At 38.8% G+C, this 27,686-nt stretch overlaps 1 protein-coding gene across 1 annotated transcript in view; it reads left to right on the top strand.

The window, feature by feature from the left end:
- The window catches only part of gfra4a (GDNF family receptor alpha 4a), a 130,801-nt gene that overhangs the window by 67,560 nt on the left and 35,555 nt on the right, over positions 1–27,686 (top strand). The window contains exons 3-4 of the mRNA XM_036573944.1: positions 16,021–16,299; positions 19,064–19,144. Of these exons, the coding sequence (XP_036429837.1) occupies positions 16,021–16,299; positions 19,064–19,144 (360 nt within the window). The remainder of the gene's footprint in view (positions 1–16,020; positions 16,300–19,063; positions 19,145–27,686) is intronic.

The raw sequence follows: 27,686 nt of genomic DNA, 5'->3' as shown, positions 1-27,686 counted from the left end.
GATAAAATGGACAATGAGCATAGAAACAAGGAGGTGGTCATAATGTTATGGCTTTATGAGATTATTGTCTATAGCGATGCATGATGCACACCGATCAGGCATATGTCTCCCATTGACCAACATCTGAACTGAAGAACTGTCTACACTTGCACGCTCTTAAAAATAAAGGAGCAACGCCATAAAAGAACCACTTTTAATTCCCTAAAGGGACATTTTGTAAATAAGATGTGCGAGTCTGAAGGACCAACAATACATAATGTAAAGGTTCTGATTTAAATTTTTTTCCTGGAATCTTTACATTAAGAAGAGGTTCCTTAAAGTTTAAAAAGGGTCTTTGCACCCATCTCATTAAGTAAAATAGTGGTTTAACCCCTTACCATTCCAGGCTTATTACATACTAAGGCTTATTATTCTTTTCTTACGTTATAGAAGTGTGTAATAAAACTTTGGGCCTGCTGGTGGGCCCTGGCCTTTTAAGGGGTCTTTTAAGAACTGTCCATTGAAAGTTAAGCAATCAAAAGTGATAGTTCAAAAGATAAAAAGCAGCTTTTTATCATTTGAAAAATATTGCTTCAGTAAATGTACAGGAAGATGGAACACCTGCTAGGCATTGTTGCCAGGCGCACCTCCTCCGGTGCCCACAGGTTAGCTGCAGGGTCATCAGCCAGGAACCACCCTTCATTAACGTTTCACTCCTTTAATCCTGGAATGTCTCCTGGTGGCGGAGCAGTGACAGGGACGTCTCCCTGTCACCCCCTACAGCTGATAGGTGTTACCCTCCGCGGCTGTTGTCGGGGTTAGTTGTTCTTTCCCCAGCACTTGTCTCTCCTCCTCAGCCAGAGCCAAAAGCTCCCCCCCCTCAGCCACCTCCGCTAGCTCTTTGGTTGCCTTCTTTAGGTTCCCTCTAGTCACTCCTGCGTCCCTCAAAAGGCGTATGGTTGACAGCCCCACATAGCCTCGGCATCCAACCTCCACTGGATAGATGGTGGTCTTCCAGCCAGCCTCCCGGCAGTCAGCAGCCAGTTCTGAGTACTTGGCCTTCTTGCGTTCATAGGCAGGCTCCATCCCCTCATCCGCTGGTATTGTGAGCTCAATGAGGAGCACAGACTTTGCCTTGGTGGACCATACCACTATGTCAGGGCGGAGAGATGTAGCAGTGATCTCGACCGGGAAACGGAGCTGCCTGTCGAGGTCGATTCTCATGTTCCTGATCAGGGGAAAATGGCCTAGGTGTTTCTCTTGGCCTGATGTTTTTCCTCCCCCCACCTTCCGTAACGAAGCTGATGTGTATTTGTTACAAGCAAATAATGAAAAAAATAAAAAGCAAGTAATGCTTTTCTTACTGGACTTCCTAAGAAAACAATACATCCTTTACAACTCGTACAAAATGCAGCTGCACAATTCCTAATAAAAACAAAAAAAGAGCTCATATCACTCCCGTTTTGAAAGAACTGCACTGGCTACCTGTATCTTTCAGGATAGATTTTAAAGTTCTGCTACTAGTTTTTAAGGCTCTAGGTGACCTTAAAGCACCGCTTACATCACAGAGTGTCTGTTTGTTTATGTTCCAGCACACGATCTTAGATCTACAGATACTGACCTTCTGCAAATATCTTCTGTAAAATACAGAAAACATGGAGAGACTGTTTCAGTTATTATGCTTCTAAACTGTGGAACTCATTTCCACCTTTTATTATACAGTCAAGCTCAATACACACCTTTGAGAAACATCTGAAAATGTATCTCTTTAAATTCTGAGTGTCTTTGGTATTTTTTTTTAAACTTGATCTGTCATTGTCTTGGCTATTACTGGAAAACATAATCGCCTGTCTGTAAAGCACTTTAAGCTGCCACTGGTGTGAAAAGAGCTCTATAAATAAAGATATCATTGTGACATTGCACAGAGAACCCTTTTTGGCACCTTTAAGAGTGTAGCTAACTTGTTTTTCATTCACTCAACATTATATTGTACTGTTTAGAGAGTAATAATACACATATAACAGTGTCTGTATCTTGTCTTTTGACAGTGCAAACATGCACTGTAAAATGGTAACCCAGAGGAAAATTTTTTTGTTCAAATCTTGCTCTTTGAAGGCTCAGGAGACTTGATGATTCTTATAAGAAAGAGCATAGCATTTGGAAATTACATACATCCAAAGTGAATATTCTAGTATGTTTGAAAATGTATGAAAATGGCCAAAATTGTTCATTGTACTTTAGAGTTTGGAATACATTTTACAATGAAACAATGTATTTGAAATATATGTATCTCCAAAATAGTCTGTGATTTACAGGAGAAGCCAAAAAATGTGCTTAACTTTTGATGCAAGTTCATGTAAAGAAGTCATTTTAAAGCATTTCTATTGGTCAATTCATTGTCACATTTTTACATATTATAAAGGACAGCTGCCGTGTTCAAGTGATGAAGAAAAATAAAAATTTTGTTTTTGTTTTTTTTTTTGACAGCGAAGATATAAAACAAAAGAAATTAACACATGTCCATGCATTTCTTTTCCATATGGTTATTAGGCAAAGAGGATTCATGAGATATTTCTGGCCCAGATAAAGTATAATAGTGATTTACAGCATCAAAGCTGAGATGGCTCTTAGTCTTGGATGAGAAATGGCTGAATTCTTATCTTCGGTTACAGGTAAACATGAACACTATTAATTTCGCAAATCTGAGCAGAGTGTGTGACTTTACTGATCTCTCTCCCAAAAGAGGAGACGTGTGTAATTACAGGTCTTTACTGATCTTTTGCTCAGGAGAGACATCTGAGCAGCAGGAGACTTAAGCAAAAGTCTCCTTTGTCTTTCCATCTGATCTCATTGTTGTCTATAAGAAACTACAGAGATATGAGGAGATCTCTTCAATGGGAACAAGAATTTTAACTGGAATTACTTTGAAGGAAGCAAAAATAAATTAGATTAGATGAACAAAAGCAATATTTCACATGAAGTAAAACCTCAAAAACACTTCACATCAACTTCTACCCTGTACTAATGTTTAAAGGACAAATGGACTGACCCATCCTATAGCTGGAGAATCTCAAATCCTGGAGGGCTGGTATTCAGCACACCTTGGTAATTTTCCTACTCAGACACACCTGGTTCAGCTCATCAGTTTATGGCCAGGTTTAGCAGATGAATCAGAGCAGAAAAATCACCAAACTGTGCTTGAGTCCAGCCCTCCAGGGGGCAGATTCTCAAAGCACTTAGGACCATCATAACTCATTAGAACCATCTATCTTCGGAGCCTCGGTCATAACTGGTTGCTCCAGCGATTCTTAAAACTAATTCTGTCACATCATTAGTCTTATCTGTGTGGTGTGATTGCAGTAAAACCAAGGACCACCTCACAGCAGTTCTAGCAGAATTGTGAACAGCACTAAAAACAACTGAAAAAACATAAAAATTTGTAGATGATGAAGTTAAATTTAGCCTACAATAATGTTGACATTGCTTAATGGTAGTAAAATAGGATGAAAACGCTTTTTCTTTGTATTATTTTTGTTTTTTATATATATATATATATATTCTTGATTACTTATTCTACAGATATTTCACTCAAAATAGAATGAAAAATGTAACCTTTATTTAAGGTATACTTATTAAAAGAATCTGCCCTGTGAAGGACTGGTGACCTGTCCAGGCTGTTTCCTGCCTTCCACACAGTGAGCGCTGGGAAAGGCTCCAGAATCCCCCTGTGACCCAGGAGAGATTTGGTGGCTTAGATAATGAGTGAGTGATTAAAAGAAAAAACTAAAACTTGTAATTAAATAAATATTTCTCTTAAATCTATGTGTGTCACAATTATTTTAGAGTTATGAAGAACACTTGGTCACTAAGAACACTTGGTCACTATGGTCAGCCATATATGAAATGAAATATCATCCATCATCCAACACTATGAAAAAGACCAGAGAATACAGCAATGATGTGCAACAAAAGGTTGTTGAGCTGCACAAGTAAGAAAATGGCTGCAAGAAAATAGCAAACAGTCAAAATGCCCATTTTCACTATATGTGTATGGGGGGATGCCAGATACAGGCCCCTGCTGTCAAGGACCAAGAAACTCAAGCACCTACAGTTTGCCAGATGTTACTTGAACTTTCAGTGGGGTCATGTTTTGTGGTCAGATGAGACCAAAATAAGGGTTTTTTGGCAACAAACACCAGAGGTGAGTTTGGCATGTACACCAAGATAGCCATGCTACAAAGCTATAGCCATGCTGTGAAGTATGGTGGTAGATCTGTGATACTGAGGGGTCATTTTTCTTCCAAAGGAAGTATGGTATCACAGACTCTATCAAGTACCAGCAGAAATAAAATCAAACCCTAACTGCTTCAGCCAGGAAGCTTAAACTAGGACATGGTTTGGATCTTCCAGAAGGACAGTGATCCAAAACATGCCTCACAATCAACACAAAAGTAGTACACTGACCACAGAATTGAAGTTCTCTGACCTAAACCCCACAGAAAACCTGTGGGATGAGCTGAAGAGGAGAGTCCACAGTGTGGACCTCGGAATCTGAATGATCTGGAGAGACTCTGTGTGGAGGAATGGTCTCAGATTCTTTGCCATGTGTTCTCCAGTCTCATTAAGCATTACAGAAGGCTATTTATTTCCTGATAATATATCATATAAACAGAAATGAAGTACAAAGAACTAATTCTTGTCAAAAAAATTATATATATAATTTATAAAATATATATTTATAAAATAAAGAAAACTCATCCATTTCACGTGTCTAATCATTTTGATTTATCTGTGTCCCATAGAAGATTTTTTCCTGCATTTATGTATACATATTTTGAAACATAATGGATCAGATTATGTAGTATTAGTATTAGTATTATTAGTAAAACAGCTGACCTACCACCGTCCCTTTAAGGTTTAGCCCAGAGGTTTCGCCACCACAAACTAAGATTGTCCTCCTATTCTTCTTTTAAGAATGAGCCTTGAGGAAGGTCGCTGGCCAGTCACAGAGTGGTCTTAGGTCAAGAGGCTCATAAGGCCATTACAACAGATGTCGTTAGTAATGTCTGATTGTCTGCAGGACTAGGACTGCGGTTTGTCCTACAACAATTAAAACTACTGAGAAAAGATCTTTGGTTCAATGTGGTGAAATGAGCTTGTACCTATCATTACAGTGTTGTGGTTTCTTTTCAGGTCTAGTGACAGTATTTATAGTATTTTTGTTGATTTTTTTTTATTACAAGACATGTTGTCTTTGTGTTTGTGAATAGGGGGGCGTGCTGACAGGAAGCTACTCAATCACACTAGGATATTGAGACAGCATTTTGACACTGCGGGGGACACACGCTTGCCTGGGCACATACACACATACACACTCATTACTGGCACACCCCAGAGTGGAATGGGGTTTATATTCAGGCCTAATTGAGGGGAAGAGATCAAGTGCTGTTAGATATGTGTTCCCTGGGGCTAGAGAATGATCTGAGTGCTCATCATCATCATCATCATCATCATCATCATATCAACCTAGAGACAAAGGCACAGACCTCTACTATCAAACAAAACAGCTCAGACATATAAACTATCAGTGTGTGTTCATTTCAGTGTGCGTGTGCATGTGTGTATGTGTGTGTGTGTGTGTGTGTATGTGATAGTATTTATTTTTAGTGATGAGATGTGAAAGGTATTGGAACCAATCTAGGTGACAAACCAAATGATTTCCCATAATTGCTTTTGGCGGCTGCTGCTTTGAAGCAGTGGGAGTATTGCGCTGAGGCTTTCAGGCTCGCCGCCTCGCAGCCATGAACCACTTCAACAAATCACCTCATAAAGGAATAATCTGATTATCGAATAAGCTATCGATCAGGGTGATCTTCCTCACTGGATTAGCCTCTTTTTGTCATGAAGGGGTATGTGGAGGAGACACCGCTGCTTCGTTTAGGTGTTTATCTCAGACGAAGTGCAAGATCCCTGCAGAGCTCTTAACACTCCTCCCTCCTCTTCTCCTCCACTGTTATCCTGTCGTTCTCTCCTTCTCTCACTTGTTAGCTCGCTCCTCTAAACCCCCCGCTCCACTCCCACAGCTCACGAAAGTGACTCACTCGCTGTCTGTCAGCTGTTGCAGTGGTGTGTATGTATGTAACTGTGAAAATAGCAATTGCGTGCCGTTAACAATTTTTTTCCTGCACTAATCTGGATCAACTAGCCTACTTTCACATTTAGTCAGGGTTAAACTAAGAGTTAAATAGACTGAGAAGTACAGTCCTGTGAAAACATCAGTGACCACACTTTGTTTAATTCATTTCCAGTGAAAGCAACCATTAAGTTTAAGAAACCATTATTTCTGAGGAGATTAGATCCACTTGTTTGATACAGGGGGACATCAGAGGAATATAAGTGAAAAGATACAGTGCTGACAAAGACCTGGTAGACCACCAAACCTGTCACCAGATAAACAGCACTTACTCACAAGCTTCTATCTTTGAGAGAGAGGAGAAAATCAAGCTCCACTCTTTGCTGAAAAAATACACGTTTCTGTCCATCCTTCCTCTGTGAGAAGACAACACAACACTATGAGTCTGAAAGGATGTGAAGCTGTCAGGAAGACATTACTGAGAAAAGGAAATAAACAAAAAAGAAGAAAATGTGCAAATCAAACAAAGAAGCTGCTGGTGTTTTTTAGAACAAAGGACTGACCACCCCAGAGTCCAGAGCTGGGTCAAGAAGCTGTCAAGAAGCCCTTACTGAGAAAAGGAAATAGAAGAAAAAGAAGAACATTAGCAAAATTAAACAAAGAAGTTGCTGTTCTCAGAACAATGGACTGACCACCCCAGAGTCTCTGAATGTGTTTGTGATTATTTGGACCATGAGAAGCAGAAAATGCAACCAACTTCTAAAACTGAACTCTGAAGCTGTGGAAAATATCACTGCAGATTTCTTTGAAAAACTGAAAGCAAGTGTCCTGAAAGAATGGAAGCTGTAATAAGGGTAAAGGATGAACATACAACATTATGGAAGACATCTTTGTTATCTTGAGATCACAAGATAATTAACTAGTTATCTCAAGATAACTACTTTTGTGATCTCGAGATAACAAGATAACTAACTTGTTATTTTAAGATAACAATCCAGAAAATTACAACTACATTATGGCCTCTCTGGACATCTGTACAACATTCTGAAAATACTGATATTATATTTAGTTGTTTAAGAGTCTGTACAGATTTCTGGTAAATATGTTTTTCTTTTTTTCCAGACATTGAAAAATGAATAACTAAGCTGTTCTAACTGGAAATTAAATAATTGAAGGGTCTCTGACTTTTGCACAGTACCATATATTACACTCATATCTCTGGGAGTAGCTAAACAGCTCTATTAAATCATTGTACAAAAGCTGAACAGAACATCTGGCAACAGACAAAATAACAAGCAATCATCAGTCTGTTCTTACCAGAACCGCATACATAAACTTGGTTCACGTGTTTAGTGTCTATAAACACTCAGTCTGAGCTATAAAAACCTTTCAAACAGCACAGTTCTCTGCAATTTACCTCCACTCTTTAGATAAAATGCCTGGAGATATTTTTGGTCACAGTATAACAGGGTTTGCAGATTTTCTTCTGAAAGAGGTTCACATCATTTTGATTATCAATGTGGAACAAAATATTTAATTAAATTAAATTAAAATCTTTATTTAGCCCCTGCGGAGGGGTCCAGGCTTCCATCCACCTGACTCAGGAATAGCTCAGTCAGTTTGCATTGTTTTCCATGTATCTAGTGAATAATGAGCTGTGAGGTGTAAACCTGGACTGTTAAGAGGTTTGATGGGTTAACGGCCTTAAAATCCCAGGCTTATTACATACTGAGGCTTATAAATCAGTAACTACTTCACTGCAAACTGACTGACCTATTCTTAGGTTACAGAAGTGTGTAAGAAAACTTCGGGGCTGCTGGTGGGCCATGGCCATTTAAGGGGTTAAAAAATGATCATGATCCACTGAGGGATACAGTGTAGCCAAGTAAACAAGAATAACTGAGATTAAAGTATTAAGCCAGTGTAATAATGTAATGTAAAAAAAACTGTGAAAATTCACACACTTTCTAAACTGCTTATCCTATCGGGGCACGGTGGGTGCTGGAGCCTATCCCAGCACTCACTGGGCGGAAGGCAGGAAACACCCCAGACAGGTCGCCAGTCCATCGCAGGGCAGACGGACATATACATCGGCGTGTATGTGTACACACATTCACACCTAGGAGCAATTTCGCACGTCCAATTGGCCTCACAGCATGTCTTTGGACAGTAGGAGGAAACTGGGGTACCCAGAGGCAGCCCACGCAGACTTTGGGAGAACACGCGTATTGCACATAGAAAGGACCCTGGTCGTGCAGCCGGGGAACCCAAACCCAGGCCCTTCCCGCTGTGAGGCGACAGCGCTACCCACTGCACCACTGTGCTGCCCAAAACGTCAAAATAATGAAACACTAAATAAATAATGATGATGAAAATTTTAAAAGACCAAGTGAAACAAGTGCATGAGCTTTAGAGAATATTGTAACATATTCAAGCTCACTCACTCATTTCACTTGGTCTTTTTAAAGCTGCAATATGTGAGTTTTTTTACGATAGAACTACTGAACACTTAGGAGAAAGAAAAGCACAATAATTAAAATATGGTGTGTGTGTGTGTGTGTGTGTGTGTGTGTGTGTGTGTGTATGTGTGCTGTGAGTCACCCTCTAAAGCCTTCAATAATCATTTAAAAGTCAAAGGCATTGTGGGCCACATTGTATGTCTTTACATATTAACATCATGTGCACAGACATCAGCTAGCCAGTACACAGCTCAACGTGTAGATCTTAAATGCAAACTCAACACTATAGACAAGGACATGATGACAATAGAAGATGATTCACTTACACCCACAGAAGACACGTCCTTCAGCAACCTCTGACTGAGTTCTCTTTGAAACTTCTTGAATAGTCTTTGCATACTTTAAACGCGCTCGCAATCTTTAGATTCATCCAGTCACATTAGGGGACTGAAGCAAGAAATGTTCATTTGCACATTGTGTGCAATTACACATTTCCACCAGAGAGGTCTCCAAATCCCAAATCTTAGAAGTATGCATAGTGTAGCTTTAAACTTCTAATAATTTTTTCTTAGTTTGAAACTGTTTTAAAATGATTAAAATGATTAAATTATTTTTTTTTCTAGCTCAATCATTAAAACCAGATTTCTAACTTCTATATTAAAATCTGGAGGGGGCTGAAGTGTAATCCAGTCTTTGGAATGTGATGTGACCTGTGCTGGCATATGTGACCAGCATAGATGTGACCTGTGGTGGCATTTGGTCAGTCAGGGGCTTAAACTGCTGTCACACTGAATGCAGAAAATTCACACATTGGTTTTTTGGGGTGTACGGTGCAGATGAAGTCTGTTAAGGCCCATGTACAGGGTCATTTAAAGTTCAGATGTTTCCAACTTTTGTGCAGTTCTCTTCAGGAAAATCTCACTGTGGCTAATAAAAGAGCAGTGTGTGTGTCCTTCTCGCATGAATAAACCCAATTTTGATTATTTCTATATTGTTTAAGCATGAGGAATCCTGACCTAACGTCAAATTAAAAAATCTTGAGCACTGAAGCAGGTGTAGACCCACGATGGACTTCCAGGTTTGTGTGAAAGTTATGGCACCTTTTTTTTGTTTTTTTTTTAACAATATGTTAAACTCAGCAAAAAAATAGAAACTGTGCACTAAATTTAGCAGAAAAATGCAAATATGTAGGTTTCTTCCCTGTAGAGGTTATGTTAACTTATTTTCACTTGGAAAACCAACTGATGATTTTCACATTTTTGCACAGGACTGTGCATCACACCACACATATATAGAAGAACACCTAGCTTCAGCATCCAGATTAGTGCTATACGAGCCACCAGTGATGAATCTGACGACAGAGTGATTAACACAATCCAGAAGCTTAAGGGTGTTAATTGAAGCATTTATATATAACACATCACCATAATTAAAAAGTGATCATTTTCCTAGTGGGCATAGAGAAACAAGCTCTATTTATGTAAAGGAACCTTATATGGCATATTTAATATGTAAGCATTAGTAAGCCTGTATTAGTCTTTAAGTCATACAACGTGGTTTGCTTTCATCTATTACTTGTTTATGGGACAGGCAGTGTGGGGAATATCTGCTCTTTCAGTATAAGCTGGGTAGGAAGGCATGTTGCTGAACATAATGAAAGCAGCAGCAGGAGGCAGAAAAGAGGGCACGTTTGAAGAATGCCTCTTTCATGAAGGTCTGCAAAGATTCTCTGTTCTTTACACGGCCTGTACCCTACACTGTTTTCGTATTGTATTTTATTTTTTTCCCCTGAGCACTTATGATGTTTGTATGCTTTTATGCATTTTCCCTTAGAATTGGACTGCTTTTGTTACTGTGCCTTTAGGACTGATACAAGTATTAAGCTCTGTTCTGATTGGCTGTCCTGTATTGTGCATCATTCAAAAAGCAGTAAAGGCTGAAAAACTACTTAGAAGTTCAATGTGAATGGACAGGGCTAAAATACTGCAAGCTTTTAGCAAGTGTGACATTATAAAATCAATTCAAAGTGGGCTCTTTCTTCAGCTTAGTGTCCTGGACTGTATGGACTGAGGAGTGAATGTTATGTCTTAAAAAATTTTAGCAAAGTTTATGTACTATATCAGGGGTCGGCAACCCAAATGTTAAGAAGAACCATTTGGTTTTTTCAACAAAAATCAAACCACTTTGGGAGCCACAACATTTTATGTTCATTTTACCATCTTGGCTGTAAATATGTCTCGATATGTGCTAATGTACTAGTATGGGCTATAGCTCAGCTATAGCTGCTTTTCCTGCATCTCCAGCAGGAAACTTTTCCACAAAAGTAGAACAGTTTTCATGTAAAATGACTCTTAACGTTCAACTTTTTTACGAGGCTGACATCGGCTTCTTACTCACCAGTTTCTTGTTCAAACTGTCCCGTTCCACCTTTAATGGCGCCAGGCATGCCAGACATGTACGTTAACTTCTACACTATTTAAGGAGGAACGGGAAAATTCGAATAAGAAACTGGAGTGCTTGTACATGCAAATAGGTCAATTCGTCTCCAAATCATCGATGTCCATCTTAAATCTTTCTCTTTGCCTTTTCGTTAACTACTAGCTAGGCGAGATTGTTTTCTGCGTTGCTATGGTGACCAGCAGTCTGCATGCCAACCTACAGGGTTAAAGGTTGGTGAATGAGCAGATATAGGCTACATTAACTCCAACGTTTAAGACCATTTACTGTTAAAATTGTGTTATTTTATCACAAAAGAGGACTACTTTCTTTTTAACTAAAAATCAACAGGGCAGTAAAAGAGCCAGAGCTGCATGTTGCCAACCCCTGTACTGTATTGAACTGGAAAAAAATCATGGAAAAAAAAATCAGTTTTTCCATGAAAAAAAGAGGAAAATTCAGCTTTCCTTGAAATGGGTCCTTTAAATCATTGCTTCACTGAAACTGTATGAGTTATATATATGATGCATTTCCGTGCTTAAACATTTGTCTGAAATATCATCCTATTCTGCTTCAACACTTCCCTGCTTTAGTGGGTGAAAACTGAGGGAATTTTGGAAAGTAATAGGCTGAGCAGAGCCATGTAGAGCACACATTTACATCCCATACTGCTTCAGGGCTTGGAAAATGTCCAAACCACACACACACACACTTATCCTCCTGGGTCGTGAGGGGGTGCTGGAACCTATCCCAGCACTCACTGGGCAGAAGGCAGGAAACACTCTGGACAGGTTGCCAGTCCATCACAAAGACCTTTCAAACCAAGCGAACGTAAAACTAACCTCACTTCCAGCCAAGACTTTCATTTGTGTTTTTTTGTCATAATTAACTGGACGTGTGTGTGCTTGTGTGTGTGTGTGTGTGGTTTCCTATGAGTGGACTCCAGGGAGCAAGGGAGCAGGTTAAATCTGCTGATCTGCAGCCCTTGGCCTTCAGTGCCATGTGTAGGTCATTAGTTAGTAATCATGTCAAGATTTATAACTAAGACTGCAGCCTTTCATTCTCTTTATGACATTCACTTCAAGGACATACAAGTTGTTAAGCTATATTTGAGTGTAATTCATTTAAAGAGGCTGGCAGTTTAATTGCAAACATTTAATCTCTCAGTGATCCTAAAGATTTTACTATATTTAAACAATATTTCAAATTTGAATAAAAAGCAAAAAAATATATATTTTTCTGCCCCATATCAGCTTATTTTTAAGCTTTTATTTTTTGGAAGAGGTCAGATGTTGATGTGTGTGAGATATCAGATCACGGAGGTTGAGCTGCATTCAACCAGGCTTGATTGTAGTAACCATTGTGGTAAGTGTTAGTGGCTAACAAAAGTAGGCTTTTGATCAGCTATCCGAACACCATTAGCATTTGGTAGTACTATGGCTCGGTGGCCTTGATAGGCAACAAATCATTTAAGCAACGTGAGCATTTATCAGGCACAACTGGTTTGTGTGAGTGGGGCTGTGGTAAGGAGCCACAGACAGAAAATCTGCCTTATGGTTTAAGGGATTAATCAGCATTTTCCAATATAGCTGCCAAACTCAAACCCAACAGAGGAAACACGAAAAAGCAAAAATCTCTCTATCGATAGAAAGTCTGACTCATTTTATCAAACCAATTCTTTCAATTTGTTCCTTTCAATTCATTTAACATCCAGTTCACCTGATTCATTTTCTGATTTCAGAGCTTGTGCTGCGAAAGATAAACAAAAACTGCCATTTACAGGCTCTGGTCTATATTTCACATTCTCTGTAACTGTACTATATTCTGCCTTCATTACATTAGGCTGACCAGGTCAGCATTTAGCTACAATGGTAACACATTAACAGGCAAATAATATGAAGAGACAGGATTTACGTTCAGAGCTTCAAATGTCTATGTTTAGGCCTGAAATGCTAATACTAATAGCTTGGCGCTAACATAACATAGGACTGGATGTATAAAGGCTTCTTATAAAGGCCATTAAAAGGTTTCTTACTGTCTTGTGTGTAGCACATTTTAGCACTGTGTCTAAGCCTTACTGTTTATAACATTATAAAGGTGATAAAATGACTGAAATGGCATGTTTTATTTCATGCTGGCATTTTTTTTTTTGCATATTTAAGAGCAATGTTGTTGCAGTACTACATTCATGCTGAGGCCTACAGTTGAGCATAAACAAAATAGGTCGGCCGCCCATTTAATCACTCTTTAATTTGTTTTAGATTTGAATTGTTCTGGCCATTTATAGTCGGCTTCGATTGGGCTGACGTCGACATAAACTACTGTTGGCAAGGATTACAAATTAGCAAAGGATTTGAAGTACTCATTTACTATGAAGTACCTGTTTACTTTTTTGTGCTACTTCATATCATCTGAGTGGAGTTTGAATGGGATCAGTAGATCCCTATTTGTCAGGCTGTGCTTAGTCACAGTTATATATCATTGGGTGCCTGTGTGCATCTGCAGTCCTCCAGCTGTGGTGTTCAGACTGCAGATAGTAAACATACATTTGTCAATTAGTAATTAAACCATTCATAAGCATACATCTGGCAATACAATAATACAATGCAAGCATTTAATAACTTTTAAGTAACTTTTAAGAAAAGGGCTTTTCAAAACAGTTTCACCAACTTTGCATAATCAAATTCCCTTCAAATTAACAGTACAGTGCATTAATTAATAGTGCCAGATAGATTTCTCAGCAAGTGCTCACGAGCTCAAGTGCGTGAGCACAAATCCACCAAAAAGTTTTTTGTTATTTCACTCCTCTGAACTTCTTCACATAAAGTATTTTGCATTAGATGTGCAAGTAATATGAAGAAAATGTGAATATGCTTATGAAGGGGTCAAACGACCAGAGTGACGTGATATCTAAATGCATATTTCTTAGAGCTCTGGGCTCTAAGCAATATGAGTGATGTTTATACCCCTTTCTTTTCTGTATATGGCCTGATTGGAATAACGAACGAAGTTTAGCCTGCATTAGATATTACACTAAGAATTACTGAACCAGGCACGATGGCGGCAGGAGTTAAAATGCACAGAACAATGGACTTCATATCATACAGAACTGTGCTAAAACTACCTGCGGAAATGATGTGTGAGGCCATTTATCTGGGCAGTAAGTGTTTATTTGTTAAAACTATTAGAATACGTACACTTAACAAATAAACAATGCATTGTGATTTGATGTCTCTCCGTGTGCTCAGTTAGCTTAACCATTCCTAATCTCCCCTTGGCAAAGCCCTGTATTAACAGGTACAGTACATAGTTTATTTAATCAATTCCTCCTTAAATTAAATCAGATGACTACTGATGGAAATTAACAGTCATACATTGGCTGTAGTGCCCCAAGAAGTCAGGAACCAATGTATTCTTCTAAACAATATAGCAATATATTTTTGATAACCATAAATTCCTCTTACTTTTTACTGTGTTTGTATTTAGTTGTATTTATTCTAAAATTACAGTGTTTTTTTCAGGAAAAATCACACTTACTGTCATAATAAACAGCAATATTCATGGCTGCTTAAGACTTTTTCTCAGTACTCTGTGTGGCTCTGCTCTGAAATGTGCAGCCATACCTGTATAAAGCGTCATAATATTTATAAAAAACAAACGCATACAAACGCTCTGCAGTACATGCTGATCCAGAGCACTGTACACATGCTAAATGCTTGACATATCTGATGACTATGCGAGTCGTGGTAGATGTGGAATCTTTTCAGCTTTCAAGAATTACGATTCCTTGTGAACACGAGACATGAATTATCAGACACAGCAACGAGCTTGTAAACATCTGTGTTTGACAGTGCTGCATTTTTAGGATGCACTAAAATGTGCAGCCATACCTGCTAAACGATCATGATGTTTTTTTAGTGTGTTGATGTGTCACACCTGGCAGGTAGATGTATCATCTCAACAAAAGCAAAATCCATCACTAACAGATGTAAACAAAGAAGGTTTTTCTTTTTCTTTTTGTGTAATAATGCTGTGCCTGTGCAAGACTGGAATGGAAAACTACAGCTTTAACCTTTTAAACTGCTGGGCCATAACTTTCTTCATAGAAGTTACTAAAGATACAAAAATAACTTTTTGCATATGCAAATGTTCTCTGTAGATAATGTTAGCTTATTTTAAGTCTGCATACAATAGTAATTGTAATTTCCTGTCTCTGTAACTTACATAAAACTAAAGCCCCATCCAAGCTTGATACTTACTACATAACTACAACTGACTGCTCAAAACAGATCTGATCAAGTTGTCAGTCTAGGGTTCAAAAGTGTGAGGCCTTGCATATTTACCCTGCATTTCTCCCTGCTTTTATTTTTAAACAATGTTGTTGACAGAATGGATGCGTGGGAAATAAAACAGCAAATTGATTCAGGATAGTACAGATTAGTGTTGCCTAAAGAGCATTTATAATTAATTTAGGAGTAATCTTTTTCTGCTGCCCCCTAGTGGCGATTCCACCTGTGGAATGGAAATCGACTTGAATATTTTTAATTAACATTAGCAAATAAAATCTTTCCCCCAGAACTCTCAGATCATCAGATTAACTAGGGCACTGTTGGCTCTCTGTGTATGAAATGACTCTGTGTTGAGCTGCTAGTGAGCAATGAGGGGTGCAAGGGGGGCAGGGTGCAAACTTAAGTTATCGAAAGGAAAAATGCATAGCTGAACTGAGGGACCTCCTCCATATCAGGCAGATTTTGCATTTCATGGCTACTGTGAAAAAGGGTTAAACTGGAAAAGGCTAACATCTTGCTATTTCAGCACCGCACAGCGTGAGAACAGCGCATGCTTATCCTGTTCAGCCTGACTAAACAAACTAGGATGTTGTTCGAAGCATTGCTTGATGAATAAATCATATTTCATCATGCTATCTTGTATCAGTTATCCATGACCTGATTAAGGCTGTTAAACAATAGAGTGTTTGAGTCTGATGGAGCTGTGCCTGTACTGTGTGTGCAGGAGTTCCGCGGCTGGTGCTGGGAGGCCGGTGGGACTGCCTGACTGCAGGGGACTCATGCTCCAGTGACGAGGCATGCAGTCCACGGCTGCGGACGCTGCGGCAATGTGTGGCGGGCGGCGGCAGCGTGAAGCTGGGGCCTGGAGCGCGCAACCACTGTGAGAACGCTGTGAACGCTCTGCTGGCCAGCCCGCTACACCGCTGCCAGTGTAAACGCGGCATGAAGAAGGAGAAGAACTGCCTCAGCATCTACTGGAGCCTCAAGCAGTCTGTGTTACACGGTAAACACACACACACACACACTTCAACCAGACACTGACAAAGTCATGCAATTATAAATACACACCAGGCCGTGTTGTTCCCAGAGCCATTTCAATGAATAATTAAACTGTATGTGTACTTTTATATTCGTATATTTCTAACTAGGCCTGTGCCAGCAACAGAATCCTCTTATTCAGGTGACCATGTGGAAAATAACTGCAGTAATTGGCTAAACCAGGTTTGAGAGGAGTGGTTGTATATTTTCACTTTGTTTGTCCTTTGATTTTACAAAAAATAAGCTTCAATTCACAGTCAATCGCTGTGCTTGCTCTTGGTCATTTTAGAGTTAGGAGCTGTCTCAAAATTACTGGAAGAAAAAAATGTGTTGCTGTTATTATTGTTATTATTATTATCATCATCTCTGTAAGTACATCTTCAGATGCTTTCAGGAACATCACTGATTATGTTCCCAGAAGCATCAGCAGATGTGCTTACAGAGCTACCACAAATAATGATAGTAATAATAAAGGTAATAGAAACACACTTCCAGTTATTTTAAGGTGGCTCCTAACTCTGAAGAGGATGTAGGAATAAACAAACAGTAATAGTGTATGAGTTAAGGTTTAATTTGAGAATTCTGAGAATTCTGGGTAATGTCTGATGTCTGAAACCTAGTGATGTGGTCTTTTTGTACAGGCATCATATCTGCCTGATGCATCTGTACAGCATACAACCCCCGTCTTCCCCAGCCTCCCCCTGAGCATGTTCAATCAGCGCAGCTCAACAGCTAGGTTTCTAGAAGAATTCATACATTTTAGGTCCAATAAAAGTGGTATTATAGTAATAGATGGGGGAAAATCAAATTTTGCTTTTACCCTAAATGTGGTTGATTAGCCAAGACATGTTTGATGTTCAAATTTAGCATTTTTAGATCAGGAGCTACTAGGCTAATGATACTAAAAACACTGAAAGTCAATAGTCACCCGAATCATTTCAAGTAAATACACATCCAAAACTTCTCTGAACTTGCTCAAACCACATCAGAGTCTTCATTTAGATTGGGCCGAGAGGTTCATATGGTTTAGACCACAGTATGACTCATTATGAACTGTCTTTGTTTAGCTAAAAGAATGGGCAGCCATTTATGATAACTGGAATCACTTTCTTTAGCTCAATTTGGTGTCATTCCACGCAAGACAGCCAAAGACCAGGCTAAGGGAATTCACAACACAGAAGCCCTGTAGGGTAATGTCTATGAATTTGAAGATCACATTTTTTTAACAAATGGGCCTCATATCTCCTCATATCCCTGTTGCCCTTTCATGATAAATGGACCAAAGAAATGGCCTAAATGACTTCAAAACAAGTCTGGTTATCATTGACTTACATTAAAAGTAAAGTATGAGTTTTCCTTTCCTTGTAAAGTTATCATGTTGGAGATACGAGGTTTTCGTTCCCACAGCAGCGATTGCGAACACATTACAAAGTATGTTAGCCGGATGCTAAACCCACTGGTGGCTCCCTGGACCCATCCTTATCATAGTAAGCAAGCAAAACAAAGACAGAGAAAGTTAAGAGCAGCTACCTCAGATTCACTTCTCTGAGGTGTGATCTGTAAAAAATCAGTGATGATGTACCAGACCACCCTGGATTTCTTTGTTTTGTTTTTGCAAAACAGAATGCAACAATTCATCTTCTTGCACTTCATCTCTTTTGCAGTGGGCAAGTCTTAGACATTACTGTGTTAACATTACATGCTTGTGTAGTGCCTGTGATCCAGCCTCCCAGAGTTTCAAGGTGTAATAGTGCTGGAATGGGGAACGTTATGTGGATGATAATGTGTTTCCAATTTTAGCATGAATGTGTAAATAAGGTTTATCCATGTCGTTATACCATTTTTTAATTTAAAAGAGTTTATTGACAGTATTTGATACTGATTTTTTTATTTAAACAAGTTTATTGACAGTATTTGATACTGATTTTTTTATTTATATAAACGAGTTTATTGACAGTATTTGATACAGATTTTTAAAGTTTATTTACGAGTTTATTGACAGTATATGATACTGTTTTTTTATTTATATAAACGAGTTTATTGACAGTATTTGATACAGATTTTTAAAATTTATTAACAAGTCTACTGACAGTATTTGATACTGATTTTTTATTTATTTAAACAAGTTTATTGACAGTATTTGATACTGATTTTTTTAATTTAAACAAGTTTATTGACATTATTTGATACAGATTCTTTTAATTTAAACAAGTTTATTGACAGTATTTGATACTGATTTTTTATTTATATAAACAAGTTTATTGACAGTATTTAATACTGATTTTTTATTTATTTAAACGAGTTTATTGACAGTATTTGAAGCAAATATATCGAGACTGTAGCATATATTTATGGAAACAATCTGGGTGACTACTGACTTCTGATGTTTGTCAGCAATGTTAGCCAAGCTGCTCCAGTTTTAAACAAAAGAAGCAAAAAATTCTATACCAAACATGTCTTGGCAGATGAACTGCATTTGAGGTAAAAGGAAAATCAAATAAATATTGATTTATATTAGCCAAACGATTCCTTTCGTGCAGGATGCTCTAATACCCAACGTGTTTAAATGTTCTATTATGCTCATGTGATTATTGAAACAAGTGCTAAATTAGTTTTACCATCTCTGGGGGCTGTAACCTCGGTAACTCAGATAACCATCACTGGGCAAAGGCCTATGTGTAACTGTGATTTCTCTCAGTAATTGTGTGTGTGTGGGTGTGTGTGCGCAGGACTGAGCCTTGTGGAGAGTTACCCATATGAGCCTGTGGAACGAGGGTCTGATTACGTCCGTCTGGCTTCTATTGCTGCAGGTATGTAATTTACTCTACATTCACACACACACACACACACACACACACACACACACACACACACACGTCAACATCAGTTAATGACTGTGAACATCCCCAACAGCTGATACGTTGTTTCACGACTCCCTGCTATGAAAACATTCAAACATGAAAGGCTGCAATCAAATATGCATGTTGTGTGGATTACAGGTTAATTGTATTGTAATCATACTCATGTTTCTCTAATTAGAACCTTGATACATGGTGTGTTTCCATATGCTGTTATACACAGATCTCATTAAGCCATTTAGGAGAAGATCAATTTAGTTCCTATCATTTATAAAAGTGTACTTAAAACAGCAAAAAATGCTATTTGAATCAAATGGTTGGCAACATGGGCAAGACACTGGCAGGCTGCAGATCCAGTGTGGACTTTTCTTTATTAAGGACAATCCAAAAATCCCAGTCATAACTGTGTAGGCTTATTATTTATTATTATTCTTAATATTTATTGTTTAGTAACCTCTGTGAATTATTTGGTAACTACTATGAAACTAATATGCAGGTTTGTAGTTTCTGAGAGTCAAGAATTAGAAAGTGGGCACACATACTGGGTTTAGGATTAAGCCCTTAAATGTATGGGCTTGTTATATCCTAAAGCTTATTATTAAGTACCTACATAAAACAATGTGATGCTTGCTAGGATTAAAGAATGGAGGGATGAATTACTGACTGGGCCAGTGGGCATGGCCAAATCTACCATATTAGTGACCTGCATGACTGGTCAGGGCCACCCAATGTCCAGGAGCGCCAAAAGGTCGCTAACTAAGTAAAACTTGCACGTATAAAATGATTTGAATTGTCTATTTATAGGCATTGAAATATTCAGTCTGCTTTAAGTCTATTCACATACCAGACTAGTCAGTTTCTGTCTAATAAATCAGCCATAAATATGCAAAAAGTATCATCATCATGCTTTCAATTTGGTGGACAGTGGCATCTACGTGGGCATTTTCTTTAACACACAATGTGTACATTAGTAATCATTGTGAGTGAGTGGATGCTCAATCTTTGACAACCCCGGCCAATCTTGACAAGATCTTAGCTGAGGGGTTTAGATATTTTGTAATAAATGGACAGGACAGTATTCCAGCAAAACTGCTGCAGGGTTATTATCAGTGAAGATGTCGTATGTGTGATAGAGTGTTATGTTTCTTGACTTTGTATGGAGTATCATAACTCCAAAGCCCAGGGGCACCAGAAGATCTTAATCCAGCCCTGCCAGTGGGGCTAGTGACCAGGATTCCACGACTGCTAGGGGCCTTGGGCGGCCCCAGACTAGAAGGCCTGAGGCAGCTGAAAGATTGGGGACAGTGCGCTGCAGATGCAAACAGATGAATATGTGATGACTGGATAAAAGAAAGAAATACCCCTCAGCTCATACCCAGTCACCAGGATACATATAAGCCTCCAGAAACAAAAATGTGCAGAAGTATGCCTGTGCAGGATATAATAGGCTGTTGCAGAAGAATACAATCATTTTCATTGTTTACATTGAATTGTTTCCAGAGCTGCTCAAAGTGCACATAAACAAACACAAGCTGTTTATTAACCCCTAAACAATCTGAGCCTATTACATACTAAGGCTTATTATTCAGCAGCTACAGGGACTTCAATGCAAACTAATGGAGCTATTCTTAGCTTACAGAAGTGTGTAATATTGCTCTGTGCCCACTGGCGAGCCCGTGGCTTGCTAAGGGGTTAAAGTTATTTTTAGGTGCCTGTTTTTTGGGTTCTGGTTGCATTATGAACAGAGTGTGGAGGTGGGGGAGGCCTCCCAAAATGCTTGTCACGTGGGACCAGGATCTGTCCCTGAAGGAATGGAAGCCCAGTCCAAACAAAAGAGTAACAACTGGAAGAAAACCTCGAATTACACTATAGATTGGAAAACATGTTTCAGAAACTTACAAAGGCTCAACAGAGACTTCATACTTATACTGAAATAAATTAGTAAATAAAGAATGTAATAATCTGTAACTGGTGAGCATGTGTCACATGAGGCTGAAGGGCAGAACTAGAACTGGAAAAGGTTAATCCTGGACAAATCGGCCTGGTCAGTGTCTCCCAGTAGGGAGAATATTGTGACATGGTCGCAGATGACAGAGTTGAAGATGAGCGCGGAAAGAGACGTGTTGAACTGCAGGTTCGGCTGCAGATCCTGTCTCTAAACCCCCCAGTTATCCTTCTCCCTAATCGCTCTGTCTCTCTCCTGACTACACTGACAGAGGCTCAAAACAAAGTTTAAATAGAAACGTGTTATTGCAAGGCACCGAAACACAAATAAAACTGTCAGTTTGTCAGTTTGGGTTTGTGGGGTGCTTGAGGCATGAGCAGAATTATATGGGCCCGGAGGGCAGAACGTAATGAGATATTAGCTCTCTCTCTCTCTCATACACACATACACACAATGTGTGCACACAAACACACTCATGTTTTTTTGTGCACAAGCAAAGACACATGCAAAACACACTTAAACCATAGTGGGCGTGACTGCGCAGAGAAAATGGATGTGACAGAGGAACAGAATCATTTTCTTTCACTAATGGTACTGAATTAACTGTGCGCTGCTCAGGCATGAGTTTTAATGGTGGCCATTTCCAAACACTGCAAGCATTTAATGAGCAGACTCAATTTGCTCAAATTAAATAGACCACACACACACACACACACACACACACACACTCACACACAAATATATAAATGGCATGATACCACTTTTTCTTTTCCAATACCAATATTGAAACCTTAAGTATAAGCCGAGCTTCAAAATGAGCTATTTTTTATTAAAGCATTTCACTTGAGATTCACCGATTTTTCTTGAATTTCCAGAAAATTCAAAAAATTCGGTATAATTAAATGGTTGGTAAATAGTCATTCAGAGTAGTGACATGCATTGTGGAGGAACTTACTGACTCTTTACAATGATTTCTTTACAATGGTGGATCAAAACATCTGCAACACAAATATAGCCATTTTATCTGAAAGCAGTGAACCTAATGTCTTCTGAGCTTTTATATGTAATGCTGTTAATGGTAAAATAGTGGCAAATCCTACAATGCCCTGCATGTACTCTTTCAGCCTGAATGGATTTTAGAACATACACTGATCAGGCACAACATTATGACCACCTCCTTGTTTCTACACTCATTGTCCATTTTATCAGTTCCACTTACTATATAGGTGCACTTTGTAGTTCTACAGTTACAGACTGTAGTCCATCTGTTTCTCTGCATACTTTGTTAGCCCCCTTTTACCCTGTTCTTCAGTGGTCAAGAACCCCATGGACCCTCACAGAGTGGGTTCTATCTGGGTGGTTTATCATTCTCAGCACTGCAGTAACACTGACGTGGTGGTGGCGTGCTAGTGTGTGTTGCGCTGGTATGAGTGGATCAGACACAGCAGTGCTGCTGGAGTTTTTAAACACTGTGTCCACTCACTGTCCACTCTATTAGACACTGCTACCTAGTCAGTCCACCTTGTAGATGTAAAGTCAGAGACGATAGCTCATCTGTGTCACTGCTGCACAGTTTGTGTTGGTCATTCTCTAGTCCTTCATCAGTGGTCACAGGACGCTGCTGGCTGGATATTTTTGGTTGGTGGACTATTCTCAGTCCAGCAGTGACACTGAGGTGCTTAAAACACCAACAGCACTGCTGTGTCTGATCCACTCGTACCAGCACAACACACACTAACACACCACCGCCACGTCAGTGTTACTGAAGTGCTGAGAATGATCCACCACCCAAATAGTACCTGCTCTGTGAGGGTCCATGTGGGTCCTAACCACTGAAGAACAGGGTAAAAGGGGGCTAACAAAGTATGCAGAGAAACAGACGGACTACAGTCTGTAGTTGTAAAACTACAAAGTGCACCTATATAGTAAGTGGAGCTGATAAAATGGACAATGAGCGTAGAAACAAGGAGGTGATCATAATGTTATGCCTGATCGGTGTACTCTTTATTGCTTTATGCAATGCTTTTTTGGAGAGCAGCAGCTTTCTCCTTGCAACCCTGCCATGCATACTATTGTTGTTCAGTGTTCTCCTGATGGTGGACTCATGAACATTAACATCAGCCAGTGTGAGACAGGCCTTTAGTTGCTAACAAGTTACCCTGGTTTCCTTTGTGACCTTGCAGACTATTACACACCTCACTCTCAGTGTGATCTTTGTTGGTCGACCACTCCTGGGGAGCGTAACAATGGACTTGAATTTCCTCCATTTGTACACAGTCTGCCTGACTGTAGATTGGTGGAGTCCAAACTCTTTAGAGATGGTTTTGTAACCTTTTTCAGCCTGATGAGCATCGACAACTTCTTCTGAGGTCCTCACAAATCTCCTTTGTTCGTGCCATGATAGACTTCCACAAACATGTGTTGTGAAGATGAGACTGTGATAGATCCCTGTTCTTTAAATAAATCATAGTGGTCACTCACACCTGATTGCCATCCCATTGATCAAAAACACTAATTTCACCTTCAAATTATCTGCTAATCCTAAAGGTTCACATACTTTTGCCACTCACAGATACAATATTGGACCATTTTCCTCAATAAACAAATGACCAAGTCTAATATTTTTTGTCTCATTTGTTTAATTTGGTTCTCTTTATCTACTTTTATGACTTGTGTGAAAATCAGATGAAGTTTTACGTCAAATTTTTGCAGAAATAAAGAAAATTCTAATAGGTTCACAAACTTTCAAGCACCACTGTAAGTACAAGCTGTTCATTTTTCAGTGTTAGAAAACAGGAGAAAAAAAAGTTAGTGCGGTTTGTAAGTATGGGGATACTGAGAATATTTGCTCAAACTCTGTGGACACAGCTGAGCACACTGGACAGCACAAACAGTGAAAGAAAAAATGAAATATTACAACACCAAGGAACACACAGTATATTTAACAGACATTTTCAAGCATAATATCATATCTATCAGTGTTTAGTTTGTCCACTCTTTACTTTTGTGCATCTAAAATGAGATATTTTTGTGGAGATTAGATATAAGATAATCCACTTGCATAAGGAAGGAAGCATTCAAAGATAAGTGAAAAAAAAATCAAAACTAGAGATCAAAATATTAAGAAAATATATAGAGAGGATGAGACCCCTAAAAACTGTGCCAGACCTAGTAAACTATCAAAACTGTCACCATCAGATAAACAGTACTTAAAGCTTTCATCTTTGAGAGAGAGGAGAAAATCAAGCTCCACTCTTACTTCTTGCAAATCTGAAAAATCCACAGATTTTTCTGTCCATCTTTCCACTGTGAGAAGACAACTCAACACTATGGGTCTGAAAGTATGTGTAGTTGAAAAGAAGCTATGAAGAAGGATTATGGACTGATGGGTCTAAATTTGTAGTAAGTATTATTTGGAGAAGGAGAAAATGCAACGTCTAAGACTGAACATTGGAGGTGTGGAAAAAATCCCTGCAGAACTCAAAAGTCTCCTGAAAAGAAAGGAAGCTGTAATAAAGGAAAACGGTCAAAACGCTAAACACTGAATAATGTTATATTAAATTTATTTGTTGATGGTTCTGTGTAATGTTCTGTTTAATATGTTTACAGCCATGTGAAAAAATTAGCACACCATGAAAACCTTTGTCTTCTTTAACATATTTAAACATAGGAACATTTGATCTTCATTTTTGCAATATAGAGAGATGGATGTAATATAACTAAACAAATGAAACTTAAGAAATGTCTTTGAAAAATAATTTGTAAAATGTAATTAATAGAAATGCAATTTTCTTGTAAGGAAAAAGTTTGGACACTCCCACTTTTATTACTAAAATGCCTAAAATTAGAATCAGGTGCTCCAAGTCAGCTGAAAATGATTTGAATATTGTTAGAGAGAATTTGGAAGAGACTTATTTAAACCACAGCCATTTAGTTTGGTTTGCTCTTGATTGTTGAAGTGAGTGATATCAGCATGGTGAGATCCAAAGAGCTTTCTGAGGCCTTCAGAAGGAAGGTTGTAGATAAGTTTGGGAAGGTATTTAAAAAGATCTCAAAACAATTAGAAATCAGCCATTCCACTGTCTGGAAAATAATTTACAAGTGGAGGACATTTGACAACTATCAACAAGGCCATGTCAGGCCGTCCTAGCAAATACAACCCAAGAGCAGAATGCGTCAGTAAAGAAGTCCTCAACAGTCCTAAAATGTCATAATGGGACATACAGGTAGCTCTTGCCACAGTTGATGTCAAAGTAGATGCATTTACCATCAGAAAGAGACACAAGTTTGATTTTCATGGAAGATTTTCATGGAAGGTGTGCAAGGATGAAACCCTTCTTTAAAACACATCACAGCAAGACTAAAGAGAACACCTAGACAAAGACCAGGACTTCTGGAACAGTGTTCTTTGGACATATGAATCCAAAGCTGAATTATTTGGGCACAGTAACAGAAGACTGGCACAAACCAAACACAGCATTTGAGCAAAAGAACCTCACACCGACTGTGAAGCATGGAGGTGGAAGTGTCATGGTTTGGGGCTGCTTTGCTGCAGCAGGGCCTGGCAAGCTCTCCATCATAGAATCCACCATGAATTCTTTATTTCCTCAGAGAGTATCTCAGGAAAATGTGAGACCATCCGTCTGAAAACTGAAGCTGAAGTGGAGGTGGACCACGCAACATAAGAATGACCCAAAACATTCCACCAAGGAATGGCTCAAAAGAAATGGAGAGTTCTGGAATGGCCAAGTCGAAGTCCAGATCTTAATCCTACTGAGATGCTGTGGGGTGATGTGAAATGGGCTGTGCATGCAAGAAACACCTAAAAGTTACACAGCTGAAAGAATTCTGCATGGAGGAGTGGGAAAACCTTTCTCCAATCAATGTCAGAGAGTGGTAGACGGTTATAGGAAACGTCTAACTTAAGTTATTTCAGCCAAAGGCATATGGTGTTTTATTTTTTTTTTGTTAATAAATGTTAAATAAAAGTCAAATTTCCATTTTTTCTGCAAAGATGATGCAATCACATCACCTTTATCTGTAGCTACTGTTTGAAAGAACATCAAATATTGATATGTCTATATTTCTTAACAAAAAATAAATATTTAATGGTGTCTCCAAATTTTTTCACATGACTGTATTTTCTGTTTTTCTTTCTAATGTTGAAATATGAATAACTTGAACTTGATGGCTGTTTGGCTGGAAATTTTAAAAAAAGGAAGAGACGATCTCTGAGTTTTGATTAGTGCTGCCCTGCATGCACACAGCACTGTCAGAAACAAAGGTATGAAACTGTCACTGGGGCAGTAAGCCACTTGCCACTGGGGTGGTACCCCCAAGGGTGCATCTTAGTACCTTTAGTCAGGGAACATAATTGTTCCATAATCCATTGAAACTATATTTTCTAAGCTGTACTGACTCCACACACCCCGTCTCATCTCCAGGCTTTTTGTTTTACTGTTCTGTTTTAAAACTTCAGGGTATGAAAGGTATAAATACGCACTTTTCACCTGGGAAAAACTTTTTTGAGGGACACAATTGGACCTTAAAACCACTGTTGTACCTTTGAGGGAACGTTTACATTATTACCTTGATGAATAAAAAGGGAACCTGATCAGTACCTTTATTTCTAAGAGTAAGAAATGGAAATCTGCACAGACACACAGACACACACAGAGGTTCTTTAAACTTTAAAAAGGATCTTTACCCTCATTTCCAGGAGTGGTTCTGTAAAGATCCATCAGCACTATGGGCACCTTTTTATTTTTAAGAGTGTAGTCCATGAGCTGAATGTATGGAAGCGATTGCAATCATCTCACAGTCAAACTGCAACTGTAAATTCAACTTTGTCTGAGCGTCAGTGGTTGGTATGGGGATACTGAGAAGATTTGTTCAAATATAGTGGACACAGCCGAGCACACTGGACAGCACAAACAGTGAAAGAAAGAATGAAACATTACAACATCGAGAACTTTGACTAGTTTGCTGAATTTCTTCCCTCGCATTAATGTCACACTGACCTGTCAACAAGAAGTTTTGCCTGTTCTACACTCAGTATGAGACGCTTCAGGGAGGCCCACTCAAAACACAAACGTCATGCTTACTTTTCTCTTGCAAAATGTGGCACTTTTTATCGAACCTAAGTAGAATTTTCACCCAATTATTTATTTGAAAAAAAACATACAGCTACACAATCATGAAATACACAAATATTCTACCTTGGACAGATACATTTCTGCATGTGTGTGTGTGGTCAGTTTAGGCTATAATAACGGGGCCTGTTAGCTGTGTCCGTACAGTATTTTGTGTGCTGCCATCACGCAGCTTGTCAGCTCCACAGACAAAATGTGTTCCTTTAGCAGAGTAATGAGCAGCAGTGTGTGGAATATCAGCAGTATATTGATCAGTGGCCCACGCGAGAAAAACTGCAGTAATGATGGATGAGAACAAAGCGCTGCCAAAGCACCCTCTGATTACACTCCTCTCTGTACACAACATACACGACTGAGAGAAAGAGAATGATAGATAGAAAGAAGAATCTGAATAAAA

Source organism: Colossoma macropomum, unplaced genomic scaffold (genome assembly GCF_904425465.1).
Source record: "Colossoma macropomum unplaced genomic scaffold, Colossoma_macropomum, whole genome shotgun sequence".
Classification (NCBI taxonomy): domain Eukaryota; kingdom Metazoa; phylum Chordata; class Actinopteri; order Characiformes; family Serrasalmidae; genus Colossoma; species Colossoma macropomum.
The sequence above is the reverse complement of the archived record's forward strand: the minus strand, read 5'-3'. Positions and strand labels throughout refer to the sequence as shown.